Raw genomic sequence first — 14889 nt, 5'->3', positions numbered from 1 at the left:
TTACCTTCATTCTCTGTCACTATTACCTCTGACTCACCACTCTTCCATTTATATTACCTTCATTCTCTATCACTATTACCTCTGACTCACCACTCTTCCATTTATATTACCTTCATTCTCTATCACTATTACCTCTGACTCACCACTCTTCCATTTATATTACCTTCATTCTCTGTCACTATTACCTCTGACTCACCACTCTTCCATTTATATTACCTTCATTCTCTGTCACTATTACCTCTGACTCACCACTCTTCCATTTATATTACCTTCATTCTCTATCACTATTACCTCTGACTCACCACTCTTCCATTTATATTACCTTCATTCTCTGTCACTATTACCTCTGACTCACCACTCTTCCATTTATATTACCTTCATTCTCTGTCACTATTACCTCTGACTCACCACTCTTCCATTTATATTACCTTCATTCTCTATCACTATTACCTCTGACTCACCACTCTTCCATTTATATTACTTTCATTCTCTGTCACTAGTACCTCTGACTCACCACTCTTCCATTTATATTACCTTCATTCTCTATCACTATTACCTCTGACTCACCACTCTTCCATTTATATTACCTTCATTCTCTATCACTATTACCTCTGACTCACCACTCTTCCATTTATATTACTTTCATTCTCTATCACTATTACCTCTGACTCACCACTCTTCCATTTATATTACCTTCATTCTCTGTCACTATTACCTCTGACTCACCACTCTTCCATTTATATTACTTTCATTCTCTGTCACTATTACCTCTGACTCACCACTCTTCCATTTATATTACCTTCATTCTCTATCACTATTACCTCTGACTCACCACTCTTCCATTTATATTACCTTCATTCTCTGTCACTATTACCTCTGACTCACCACTCTTCCATTTATATTACCTTCATTCTCTATCACTATTACCTCTGACTCACCACTCTTCCATTTATATTACCTTCATTCTCTGTCACTATTACCTCTGACTCACCACTCTTCCATTTATATTACCTTCATTCTCTATCACTATTACCTCTGACTCACCACTCTTCCATTTATATTACTTTCATTCTCTGTCACTATTACCTCTGACTCACCACTCTTCCATTTATATTACCTTCATTCTCTATCACTAGTACCTCTGACTCACCACTCTTCCATTTATATTACCTTCATTCTCTGTCACTATTACCTCTGACTCACCACTCTTCCATTTCTTTCTCACACTTGCTATAAGCTTTGTAAACTCATAGCTGTTTTTCTATCTGTATGACATGAGACTTGCTGTGACTGCAATAGAAGGCTGATTATAACTTAAACCTGTAACTTAAAAATTTTCTTCTTTGCAGAGAAGGCTCTGTGATAGTTTTGTTTGTGGTGGTATTTGAACAGACTGCTCAAACTGTGACAACTACAACTCAATCTACTGGCCAAATGAATGGGCTCCTTGCTGCCATCACTAATGTGTTAACAACTGATTTACCCAACAATGTTGAGGACATCCTACCAGGATCCATACACATTCAAGGTGAATATGTTTTCTGTTTTTCCATGCGTGTCATTGCGATGTCCCCTAGGAGGCTTTTTACTGGGGCACTGCAATGAGAAGGCTATAATAAACTAGAATCAGTAAAACTGTGACAGACTGCAGAGAGTGCAGCTGTGACAGATTAGAGCAGGTGTCATTGCCATAGAAGGTTAGGTTAGGTGTTACCGTAACAGACTTAATCAGGAATCAAGGTGATAAACTAGCAAAGCTACAAAAAATATAGCTACTGAAAAATATTTACAGTCAAGCGCGGTGATGCAAGATCGCTGCTGGTGTTTTATGCAGCAAGAGTTCTAAGGACTTCCTGTAGTCATTGGCCATCCTGAACAATCCTAGCAGCCCTAAAGTTTATTTGCCACGTTGTTTCCGCTATGGCACTGTCGCAGCAGGCAGAAGTTTCTGCTGCATCGCCTCATGAATGACTTTTTATTCCTGCTGTATCTTTTGACTGCAGTTTTTTTAATGGCCTAACAATTGGTACACATGATACATGCAGCTTTAGTTAGCCACCAACCTGTACCAGTACGTCAGTGAGTATAAGAACTCACTCGTTCTTACACTCTCTCATATATACATTCATGTTGTAGTCTACCTCATCTTCAGTTTTAGTAAAGGGTTGTCAGTCCTACATTGTTTTCTTTAGCACTGTCAGCTCTGTCAGCATTACTTACGATTCATACTTTGAACAGTTAATTCAGTCAATACTGTCAGATAATGGCTGTCAGATACTTTCTGCTCTAAAGGTCATATTTACATCGTTCGCTAATTTTAATTTTCACTTTTTCAGACGGTACGAATATCTTCTGTTTATTTTTTACAGTAAATTAACAAACATCCTGGCATTTGGATATAAAACTTTACATCTATTACCAAGTTGCATCAAAATAGGTTTCAATCTTTAAGGATTGATTATTATTGATAATTTAAAGGTTAACCGATAGCATTTTATAATTACATCTATTACATTATATCAATATAATCATGATATTTTATTTTTTAACAACGATTTTGGCTTTAGAAAAACAAAACGCCAGTTTTGGTAACAGAAACACTTGCGAAGTACATGTAAGCGCCAAACTGTGACATATTGTTCAGCACATCATAGACGTTGTATATGATGTCAATGCCTATGATTAGCAATGCGTGAACGCGACACAAAAGCCCTTCTGTTGGTCACCATTCTAATACATTTTTTTCATTTTATCACACACTATGTGGCTTGCTTATTCAGCATGCCAGATAATTATACATGTAATGCAAGGTCGAAGCAGATTGTGCAAATATCGAAAAAGTTAGCGCCATATTTATACGTCTCGCATTAACTTTCGAGCAGTGGTTATAAAATTACACCAATTGACTTTCGGGTATATTTTGTAGAGTGTGTTAGGAAAAGGTTTTTCGTTCACACAAATGGGAAATTTAACAAACGGTTTGTGAAAATTTGTTATAATCGAAAGTCATCTGTTTAAAACCTATTAATGCATGCTTTGGTTTCATGAATAAGGAATTAAACCAGACAGTTTTTAGATAATCTAATGCAAAGCTGCGCAATTTTAATCATAATTTCAAAGATTCTGATTCTTTCTGTCCATTTCATGACTTGATTATGTTAATATAATCTGGTATTTGGTTAAAATAATAAAAAAATATTATTCAAACTCTAATCTGTTATCTTATGCTCTACTGTTAGTGCAATGAACATTTGCACTTTGCTTTACTAATTATTTAAATTAGTATTATTTATTTTCGATTAACCTCCAAAAGATCTGAATTTGAGTGTTTATGAGAATCCAATATTTCAATGCTGGATCACCGATTAGTTGGTTTGAGAGCTGATACAACTTCAAGTGTTGCTTATATGCGTACTTATATGCATACTTATATGCATACTTATATGCATACTTATATGCATACTTATATGCGTAGTGTCCAGATTTCTTATTTCACAAAAGACAAACTTTTACAACTTGCTTTAAATTTTATAGAGATCACCGACATAGCCACTGTGTTGATGTACTACAACTTGGTGATTGGCGAGATTTCAACTGCTGAAGTTTTGATATCAACTCCTAGAGACATCAGCCCATCCGTTTCCAACTTTGACCAAACTACAGAGAGTCTTGAACAAACTACAGATATCACATCAACAATGGAAGAGTATTACTCTACTCTCTCTGAACAGTTTACAACGTATAATGCTCTAACCACAGATGATGCCGGACATACCACTATTGTGTCTGAGAAGCCAACTACAGAAATAGAATTACTAACTACTGAGTTTGAAGATCATCATACTACATTGTCGAATGAGGTGACAACAGATTTGATCGATCTAAGTACGTATGATGAAAGCAACACTACGCAGTTTTCTAAGGAGCTCAAAACGGATGTGGAATTGTCAACAACAAAATATGACGAGTATGGCACTACAACTCCTGTTCAAGTACCAACAGACTTGGGTGATCTAACAACGAATAATGACCAATACACTACTGGTGTTTTTAAAAACACAACAACAGAAGTGAAATTGTCATCAGCGACAGAATTTGAAAAGTATGACACAACATTTTCTGATGAGATAACAACATGGCTTACCGATATAATCACGGATGATAAAAAAAATAGTAAAAGTTTGTCTGAAGAACCTACAACTGCTGTGGAATTGTCCACCACAGAATATGAAGAGTATGACACAACATTTTCTAATCCAGTAACAACAGAGCTGACAGATCTAACCACAAATAACATGGTGTACACCACTGGCACACCTGAAGAACCAACAACAGATGTAGAATTGTCAACCACAGAACACCAAGAGTTTGACACAACGCTATTTACAACAGAGACAACAGAGCAGACATATCAAACTACAGATAACGAGGAGTACACCACTGGCTCACCTGAAGAACAAATAACAGATGCGAAATCCTCAACAACAGAGTATGAAGAGTCTCTATCTACTTTCTCTGAGGAGGTGACAACAATAATCAGTGATTTAACCACAGATGCTACGGGATATACTACAGATTTGCCTGAAGACCCAACAACAGATGTAGAATTGTCAACCACAGAACACCAAGAGTTTGACACAACGCTATTTACAACAGAGACAACAGAGCAGACGTATCAAACTACAAATAACGAGGAGTACACCACTGGCTCACCTGAAGAAAAAATAACTTCTGCGAAATCCTCAACAACAAAGTATGAAGAGTATTTATCTACTTTTTCCGATGATGTGACAACAATAATCAGTGATTTAACCACAGATGCTACGGGATATACTACAGATTTGCCTGAAGACCCAACAACAGATGTAGAATTGTCAACCACAGAACACCAAGAGTTTGACACAATGCTATTTACAACAGAGACAACAGAGCAGACGTATCAAACTACAGATAACGAGGAGTACACCACTGGCTCACCTGAAGAAAAAATAACTTCTGCGAAATCCTCAACAACAGAGTATGAAGAGTATTTATCTACTTTTTCCGATGATGTGACAACAATAATCAGTGAGGTAAGCACAGCAGAAATGGCGTATACTACAGATTTGCCTAAAGAACCAACAACAGATGTAGAATTGTCAACCACAGAACACCAAAAGTTTGACACAACGCTTTTTACAACAGAGACAACAGAACAGACATATCAAACTACAGATAACGAGGAGTACACCACTGGCTCACCTGAAGAACAAATAACAGATGCGAAATCCTCAACAACAGAGTATGAAAAGTATTTATCTACTTTCTCTGGGGAGGTGACAACAATGATCAGCGATTTAACCACAGATGCTATGGGATATACTACAGGTTTGCCTGAAGAACCAACAACAGATGTAGAATTGTCAAGTGATGACCAATACACTACTGGTGTTTCCGAAGAACAGACAACAGATGCGAAATCCTCAACAACAGAGCATGAAGATTCTCTATCTACTGTCTCTGATGAAGTGACAACAATGATCAGTGAGTTAAGCACAGCAGGGCTGCCATATACTACAGATTTGCCTGCAAAACCAACAACAGATGGGAAATTGTCAACCACAGAATACAAAACAACATTTTCCAATCCAGTGACAACAGAGCTGATGGATCAAACTACATATTACGCAGGCTCCACCACAGGCTCGCCTGAAGAACTAATAACAGATGTGAAATTCTCAACAACAGGGCATGAAGAGTCTCTATCTACTGTCTCTGATGAAGTGATGACAATGATCAGTGAGCTAAGCACAGCAGAAACGGCATATACTACAGATTTGCCTGAAGAACCAACAACAGATGTGGAACTGTCAACCACAAAATATGACGAGTACGACACAACATTTTATAATCTAGTAACAACAGAGTTGATGGACTCAACTACATATGACGCGGGCTTCATTACAGGCTCGCCTGAAGAACAAATAACAGATTTAAAATCCTCAACAACAGGGCATGAAGATTATTTATCTACTTTATCTGATGAAGTGACAACAATGATCAGTGAGTTGAGCACAGCAGAAACAGGACATACCACAGATTTGCCTGAAAAACCAACAACAGATGGGAAATTGTCAACCACAGAATACGACGCAACATTTTCCATACCAGTGACAATAGAGCTGATGAACCAAACTACATATTACGCGAGCTCCACCACAGGCTCGCCTGAAGAACTAATAACAGATGTGAAATTCTCAACAACAGGGCATGAAGAGTCTCTATCTACTGTCACCAATGAAGTGAAGACAATGATCAGTGAGGTAAGCACAGCTGAAACGGCATATACTACAGATTTGCATGAAGAACCAACAACAGATGTGGAATTGTCAACCACAAAATATGAAAAGTACGACACAACATTTTATAATCCAGTAACAACAGAGCTGATGTATCAAACTACGAATAACATGGAGTCTACCACAGGCTCGCCTGAAGAACAAATAACAGATTTGAAATCCTCAACAACAGGGCATGAAGAGTATTTATCTACTTTCTCTGATGAAGTGACAACAATGATCAGTGAGTTGAGCACAGCAGAAACAGGATATACCACAGACTTGCCTGACAAACTAACAACAGATGTGAAATTGTCAACAACAGAATATGAAGAGTATGACGCAACATTCGCTAATGTATGGAGCACAGACCCTACTGCAAAGACCAAACATGGAAGTAGAACAGATTTTTCTGAACAGTTCACAATCACTGGTAAACCAGGCGCAAGTAATCCAATCGGCTCATTCCCTTTCAGTATGACTCAGACTGCAGCAGATGTTTCACCGTCTGAGACAAAATCTCGACCTACTAATGTCGGTTACACAGCATCTTCTTCGGTGAACTATGACTCAACAACAGAAGTACCGATAACAGTCATAAGTGAGTATCAGGTCTAGCTGTATAAATATACAGTGACTATCATCGGTAATACACATTTCAGATTTAATAACCAAATTATAAAAATTACGTTTTCTTCCAGTGTTAGAAAAGTTTAGTGAGGCCAAGTTGAACCATTTCTGAGCATACAATCTACAGGTTTAATACGTAAATATACATATGTAACGTATTTAAGCAATTATATGTACAGAGAGATAGAAATATTAAAAAAGTTATTCTGGATAAGGCAAAGTAAACATTTATTACTAAAAACAAGACGTCTTTTATTTCTATATTTATTATGTAAACAGACAGTAAATAAAATAAATCAGTATATTTGGTCATAAAGCACCTGATATGCCAACAAGTGTTATTCTAAACTTACTTTTATTAACAATTAAAACTGTTCATCTATGTACTTTTAGGTTAAACTTATTCACTTATTTTTTTCACCTTCTGAGTGTCATTGGTGCTACTGGTTGAAGTATTAACATCGTGATAAAGTCCTTTCTCAGGGTGGCTATGGAAATATCCTTTAGAGTTTCTTATTAAAATACAACCTTTTTTATAATTCATGTCAGCACTGCGTTAAAGATGATACTCTGCTTTCTCACCCCAGTCAGCCTGTTTAGATGAGAGAGGGAACTGTCGCAGGTTTCGGTGTGAACCCTGTAACTGGTATGTAACATCTAATAGCTGGAGCAATATTTATTAGTTAACACTCCCAAATCTTTATATTTCAGCTGCCTATAACGCGACTGTCACTTTGAACAAGAACTTTACAGCTGACGTTAATGATCCCGCCTCAGAAGTCTATCAACAGGAAGCGAGTGCCTTCTGTGCCTCGGTTGATAATGCATACAGTGGCTCTAATCTGGCAGATGAATATGTTGGCTGCGTTGTAACCGGTTTTGAGTAAGTTCTAACCAGCTGCATCTAAAATCATGCTAAATAATGCAGAAGTAAACATTACACATGAAGGCTCAATGGCAGGTATGGGTAATGACTCAGAGGAAAATTATGCTGCTTTTCTTCCATGTACTTCTTTGTAGAAACTGTGTTATTCTTTACTTATAAAATATGCCTTGTGGTTGAGTCAAAATATTTATGTTTGTAAACTCACTATGTTACCTCTATAACCTCACTGTTCTTACAATACTTCCACACTCCAGCATTCTAACGTTTCCATCATCCACTTCTTCTATTGTGCAACTAATATATCATTACTAGCTCACATTTGATACTACCTTTGTAACCTTATTTCTATGATTATAGTTTATAATAATGAAGGTGCTCTTATCATAACATTGATTGCGTTTTTTTACTTGCAGCGAGGGCTCTGTGGTAGTTCTGTTTGTGGTCATATTTGAACAGACTGCTCAAACTGTGAGAACTACAACTCAATCTACTAGCCAAATGAATCGGTTCCTTGTTGCCATCGCTAATGTGTTAACAACAGATTTACCCAACAATGTTGAGGACATCATATCAGGGTCCATAGACATTGAAGGTGAGTGCCTTGTGGGTTTTTTTATAGCATTCCATTATTGCGATGTTGAAGAGTAGAAGGTGAAGACGTGACAGTAACCGACTTGAGCAGGTGTGACTGCGTTAGACTAGAGCAGGTATGACTATGATAGGTTAGAGCAGGTGTGACAATAACCGGCTTGAGCAGGTGTGACTGTAATATACTAGAGCAGGTATGACTATGATAGGTTAGAGCAGGTGTGACAATAACCGGCTTGAGCAGGTGTGACTGTAATATACTAGAGCAGGTATGATTATGATAGGTTAGAGCAGGTGTGACAATAACCAGCTAGAGCAGGTGTGACAGTGACAAACTAGAACAGGTGTGGCATTACTATACTACAGCAGGCATGGCAGTAATAATTTAGAGGAGATGCATTGAAAAAATAATTTGATAATCCAGACTGCAGTTCGAAAACTCCTGTCTATCCATGGATAAAAGGAACTTACATTCTAGGAATATATTCTGTAGGGTTTTGCTGTAGTCTTTCGAATTAGCTATATTCAAGACAAATCTATGCATACCTGTTTTCAATATATGCATCAATGACTGCTGTGTTGTATTGCATATACAAATGGCATAACTCATAATACAGACAATTTTGCCAACTTTTTTTAAATATAGCCAATCCAATGCCTTAGCACTTTGTATGTAGACGCACACTCTTGCTACATTTTGCTTGCGCAAGTTGTAATTTGCGGGGTAAAGGTGTGATCTATACGCCACTGTGACATTGAGCAATTAGTTTTGAGTAGTAATGTTTGAAGGAAAGTTTGCCATAGCTATTATAATGCAAAAGAATTGTCAATCCTCCATCTTTATCTTCAGCTTTGCCAACATCTGTTAGTCTGAGTTATTTTAACCAGGTAACTAGGTGTCCACTATTAATATTGTTGATTATCTCATTATTTAACTAATGACTGGACCTTTTTGCTCTTTCTTTACCTCAGTGTCTTTTATGTTTCATCTTTGTTGGATTTCTCCGTGTGTGGCGATTGTTTTACCCGTTTTACTTACAACAGGTAATACATGTGGATAGTTCTGATGTTAGAGCTAACAATTCTTAAACTGCTGAAATTATTTACTGTTAACATTCTCTTTATTGACACAACCGCAGCAATTGATAGCCAAAGAAGCTATAAACTGTCTATTTTAAATAGCTAGATGATAAAACATTAGAGACACTTTAAACAAGACTGCAAACAAATTATTACACCATGGAACAAGCTGTGTTCTGCTGGATATTATGTGCTTTTAGTCTAATAAATACTTTGGGTGAAATTTGATTTTGGAGCAAAAGCATTGCACCGCTAAAAAATCTCATCATATTCTACCTGAAAACTGCCGAGATTCAGGAAAGACAAAGCTGAAATAAAATCTTAAATATAATATCAAAAAGGGTTTGTTATGGCACCATAGATGGGCAGTCATTTTCAAAAAGAGAGTTCGTAGTTGCGGATTCTTTGCCTTACAGGGGCTTGAAGCAATTTTAAACAAGCTAGGCTTTCAGATTGAAATACCAACACTTTTGCAAATACGAAGCTATGATATTTGGAAGTTCTTTCATACATTTCACTGACATTTTTAGATATGATCTCACAATAGAAAAATACCTACGAAAAATCTATAAGCTGTTAAACCATGAGAAAAATTAATGCTTTCAGTTCTCTCTGCACAGTCTTCGTTTTGGAGTTGTGTTTGCTCAAAGTCATGAATCCCTAAATTACTAGAGATCTTAGAACAGAGGATTCCTTCCCCTTTGATTTTAATTGGAGGACTTTCTGAAATCCAATATTTCAACTGGGTCACAAACTATTTATATTAAAGACCGGAATAACTAGAAGTACTACCTACATATACACTTTCTAGATTGTTCATTTGATGAAAGATCGAACTTCACCAGTTATTTTCCATTTTGTAGAGATCACAGATATAGCCACTGTGTCAATGTACTACAACTTAGCAATGGGTGTGAGTTCAACTACTGAAGTCTCAACATCAACTGCTCAACATATCCACGCGTCTTCGACCATTAACGAAGCATCTAAGAGTGTTGAAGCAACAGTTCAAGAGCATACCACAGTTGCAGAATGAGACAAGCCTATTATTAATCAAACTATCACGAAACCTGAAAAAGTTACACATAGAGAAACTGATTTTCAACATTTTACTTCTGATGCTTATCTTCCAAGGTCAAAAACATCTCAAGAAGCGTTCACAGTTCAGACATCCTCCAATCCATTTCGAGAGCTTACTACTGCTCCGGAGAAAGACTTATCTCTGACTAATCACACAGGTATTGAATCAGAAAAAAGCACACTAACTGATCTAGTTCAGAATTATACTGCAATTTCAGAGATGGACACATCCCTGATTCGTCACACCACCACAGACTCTGGAAAAAGTACACCTAGGAACCTCAAATGACTCATTTACTGTTTCTAAACCTCATCTCATAACATCAAAAACAGCTCGAGATGGTTCTAAACCAAATCCTGAAACTACCTCAAGTATAAATGATGCAATCACAAGAGACAATGATGCTAATTATAGATCTAGAATGAATTCTCAATCATCCATTCCTACTGAAATTCAAAGATCTGCTATTCATGCCACAACTTCAAAATGGGACACATCTCTACGGCATCGCACTACTACAGAGGTATTAAAAACCAGACTTACAACTCCTCTGTTTGTCCAACTCACTTCTGATTTTTATCCTGAAACATCGGAATCACGACAAGAAGCGACAACTATTTTAGAACCTTCTACATTTGTAAATTTAGAAACCACAACAGACATTGATGCTGATGGCAGATCTAGTGTGAATTCCCAAACAATCAGTTACACCGAAATGAGCTTTTCTACTGTTTCTACCATTATTCGAGGGAGGGTAACATCTCAAATCAATCACATAACGACAAAATCAGGAGAAATTAGTCCTACAGCAACTACAACTGAACAAGTTGTTTCTAATATTAATTCTGAAACATCAGAGATGCGTCAACAAGAGCTCACCACTTGGACATCTGCTGATCCGATTCAAGATCATACTACCATCTCAGAGCCTTCCGCATTGACAACGGATCAAACCCTAACAGACGGTGATGTTGGTTTCAGATCTAGTATAGCTTCTCAATCAACCACTCGTACTGAAATTTGGACATCTGTTAGTTATGCCACAACTTCAAGATGGGACACATCTTCTATAGATTATACTATAACAGAGTCAAGGACAACCAGACCTACAACTCCTCCATCTGTCCAATTCACTTCTGATTTCTATCCTAAAACATATCTTCCACTTCAAGAAAAGGCCACAACTATCTTGCAACCTTCCACATCTGTAAATGGTGAAACCACATCAGACATTGATGCTGATGCCAGACTTAGTGTAAATTCCTAAACAACCACTTCAACTGAAAGGCAGATATCTACTGTTCATTCTATTAATGGAGGGAGGGTAACATCTCCAATTGATCACACTACCGCATAATCAACAGAAATTAATTAAAAATTAATCCTACAGCCACTACAACTGAGCAAGTTATTTATTACAATAATCCTAAAACATCAGACATACGCCAAAAAACTCATTGCTCAGACATCTACTAGTTCAATTATGGATGACATCACTTTTTAAGAAAAAACATTCATCTCTAATTCATTACACTTCAACAACGCTAGAGAGAAGTACACATACAACAACTACCTCTGATCATGTCACTTTTGAACAAGTCATTCCCGATCCTTCTCTCACAACATTTTCAAAAAGAGTCTATCTCTGTACCTACTATATCTATAGATAGTGAAAGTACAATCGATGTTAAGGCTGAACGCAGGTCTAGTCAGTTCGCACAAGAATTCACTTCGACTAACACTGAAAGATTTACTGGTCAATATCAGGACAATACCACAACTTCAAAGAGGAACACATCTGTGGATGATCATACTACTACTGTAACAGACTTGAGCAATCTTACATTCATGCCAACCAATTTTGCAAAGATCAATTTTGGTTCTTATTTGCAAGCCTCTCAAAACAAATTCACAAATCAGACATCTGTTAATCTATTTCAAGAGCATTTCACCATCTCAGAGAGAGAAACATCTTTGAGCGATAATAAATTCAGTTAAACTGAAAGGTTTATTAACTCATCTGATAGTAGCACTGAAGATTGAACTACTGTACATCAAGCCAAGCCAATCATTAATACAAATGAACAGGCTAAAACCAGTGTTGAGCCAGGAACTAGTAGCCCTAGCAGCACGCTTGCTTCCATGATAGTTGAAAACTCAACAGATGCTTCATTGACTGAGACTAATTCCATACCTATTGATGTCAGTTATGCTGCTTCATTGGGGAGCTATGAGTTAACAGCGGAGGGCTTACCAAGCACAGTCATAAGTAAGCATTAATCTTGATTTTATAAAATTGACCTAACAGTGATCAATAGTTGTGATTTACAATAATCAAAGGATCCAATATTTTGATAGAATTAGATTCTTGCTTTGATGGTGATAAATTTTTATTAAGCGAAGCTTACGTGCTGATAAGTCTGAAATCAACATATTTGGAGGTATAGTTCAATTTACACCAGCATTGATACAAAAATGATACCGAGTTAATATAAACTGTATCCTGAAAGAAATGTCAATAGTTGTTTCATGCCGAATTCATGTTATTTCCTGGTTTCAATTTTCATGCTTGAATTAGTGTCTGGATGAAAATGTTGTCAGATGTTTATGGTTTACTAGTAATATGACAGACCTTTGGACAATTTGAATGTAATAGTTTGTATCTATTATGATCAAGTGTGACTTTTATGCGTTTTTTAATCTTTATGCAATAGATCAGTTAAATTTTTTTTATCTTATTTATGATGTAGTTTAAAGAAATTACTCCCCTCACCAATTAATTGTTTTTGTTGTGAGATTCTAATAGCCTTTTTTTGCTAAAGATTTTTGAAGATTGAATCGAAATTCTTTGCTGAAGAAGCAAATTCAGACATTTGTCATATGCCTGAGGCGTATTTTGCATAAATGATAGTGCCATTCTACTCCTTGAACTGATGGATGATAGGTTATTTCTAATTTTAGCTGCTTATAACACAACTGTCACTTTGAACAAGAACTTTACATCTGACCTTAATGATCCCAACTCAAGTCTTTCAATAGGAAGCAAGTGCCTTCAGCTGATAATGCATACAGTGGGTCTAATATCGGGATGAATACCTTGGCCGCATTGTAACTGGTTTCGAGTAAGTCCTTATTAGCTTTTACACAAACTTTATTGGGTCGATGTGCACTAAGCTTGTGCTTCCTGCAGACAGGAATACCATTAATGATTTAAAAAGCAATTAACCGTCTTGTTTAAAAACTCACGCTTGAAAGTGATTGATTGAAAGTGTCTATGTAGTACTCGCAGCATGTCTGGAAGAAGACATTTGTTTAGACCTACAGCGATTACCACCTCATATTCACTGATCTCCTTGCAGAAATACTGCTTTTACTCATCACTTGCCACACCACATTCGCTACTTGTAAACTCTCTCTTTCGCACTTTCTCTGTTTCTTCGCCTGTATTACTATAGTTTATACTCTATCACTATATTATTTTCATCTTCCAATTCTTCTGTTTAAGGCAACCTATTTAATGTATTTGCCATTACAGTCAAGGCTCTCTGATAGTTCTGTTTCTGGTGATATTTCAAAAAACGGCTGTCAACGATGTAACTACTACAACTCAATCTACTAGCCAGATGAATGGGTTCCTTATTGCCATCACCAATGTGCTAACTACTGATTTACTCAACAATTCTGAAGATATCATACCAGGATCAATAAGCATTCAAGGTGAGTGCCTTGTACCTTTCTCCAAAGCATTGATGACTGCTTTCACATAGGGTGAGTTTTGTTGGGGTAAACTGCACCAAGTGCAGTTGTAATCAACTATAGAAGGTGTGGCCATGGTAGACTAGAGCATTTAAATTGAAACCATGAGAATTTCTGCCTTTGATAAGAGCATTCAAGGTGAGTGCCTTGTACCTTTTTCCAAAGCATTGATGACTGCTTTCACATAGGGTGAGTTTTGTTGGGGTAAACTGCACCAAGTGCAGCTGTCATCGACTATAGAAGGTGTGGCCATGATAGACTAGAGCATTTAAATTGAAACCGTGAGAATTTCTGCCTTTGATAAGAGCATTCAAGGTGAGTGCCTTGTACCTTTTTCCAAAGCATTGATGACTGCTTTCACATAGGGTGAGTTTTGTTGGGGTAAACTGCACCAAGTGCAGTTGTAATCGACTATAGAAGGTGTGGCCATGATGGACTAGAGCATTTAAATTGAAACCATGAGAATTTCTGCCTTTGATAAGAGCATTCAAGGTGAGTGCCTTGTACCTTTTTCCAAAGCATTGATGACTGCTTTCACATAGGGTGAGTTT

At 37.0% G+C, this 14889-nt stretch overlaps 2 protein-coding genes across 2 annotated transcripts in view; both read left to right on the top strand.

Moving 5' to 3' along the window:
• LOC137393859 (serine-rich adhesin for platelets-like) overlaps positions 1-10537 on the top strand; it is a 32912-nt gene extending 22375 nt beyond the window's left edge. The window contains exons 12-16 of the mRNA XM_068080569.1: positions 1350-1528; positions 3535-6918; positions 7659-7830; positions 8247-8425; positions 10365-10537. Of these exons, the coding sequence (XP_067936670.1) occupies positions 1350-1528; positions 3535-6918; positions 7659-7830; positions 8247-8425; positions 10365-10537 (4087 nt within the window). The remainder of the gene's footprint in view (positions 1-1349; positions 1529-3534; positions 6919-7658; positions 7831-8246; positions 8426-10364) is intronic.
• Positions 10538-11003: 466 nt separating this feature from the next.
• On the top strand, positions 11004-11849 carry LOC137393857 (uncharacterized). Its single transcript, XM_068080568.1, has one exon. It carries the CDS (start codon positions 11004-11006, stop codon positions 11847-11849), a length of 846 nt encoding a protein of 281 aa, XP_067936669.1.
• Positions 11850-14889: the final 3040 nt, after the last annotated feature.

The sequence above is a fragment of the Watersipora subatra genome, chromosome 4, assembly GCF_963576615.1.
Source record: "Watersipora subatra chromosome 4, tzWatSuba1.1, whole genome shotgun sequence".
In the NCBI taxonomy this organism is placed as follows: Eukaryota; Metazoa; Bryozoa; class Gymnolaemata; order Cheilostomatida; family Watersiporidae; genus Watersipora; species Watersipora subatra.
This window is presented reverse-complemented; position numbering and strand designations above follow the sequence as displayed.

What these genes read in the sequence shown, in the direction of transcription:
- LOC137393857 (XM_068080568.1), top strand. Translation starts at nt 11,004, where the DNA reads ATGAATTCTCAATCATCCATTCCTACTGAAATTCAAAGATCTGCTATT.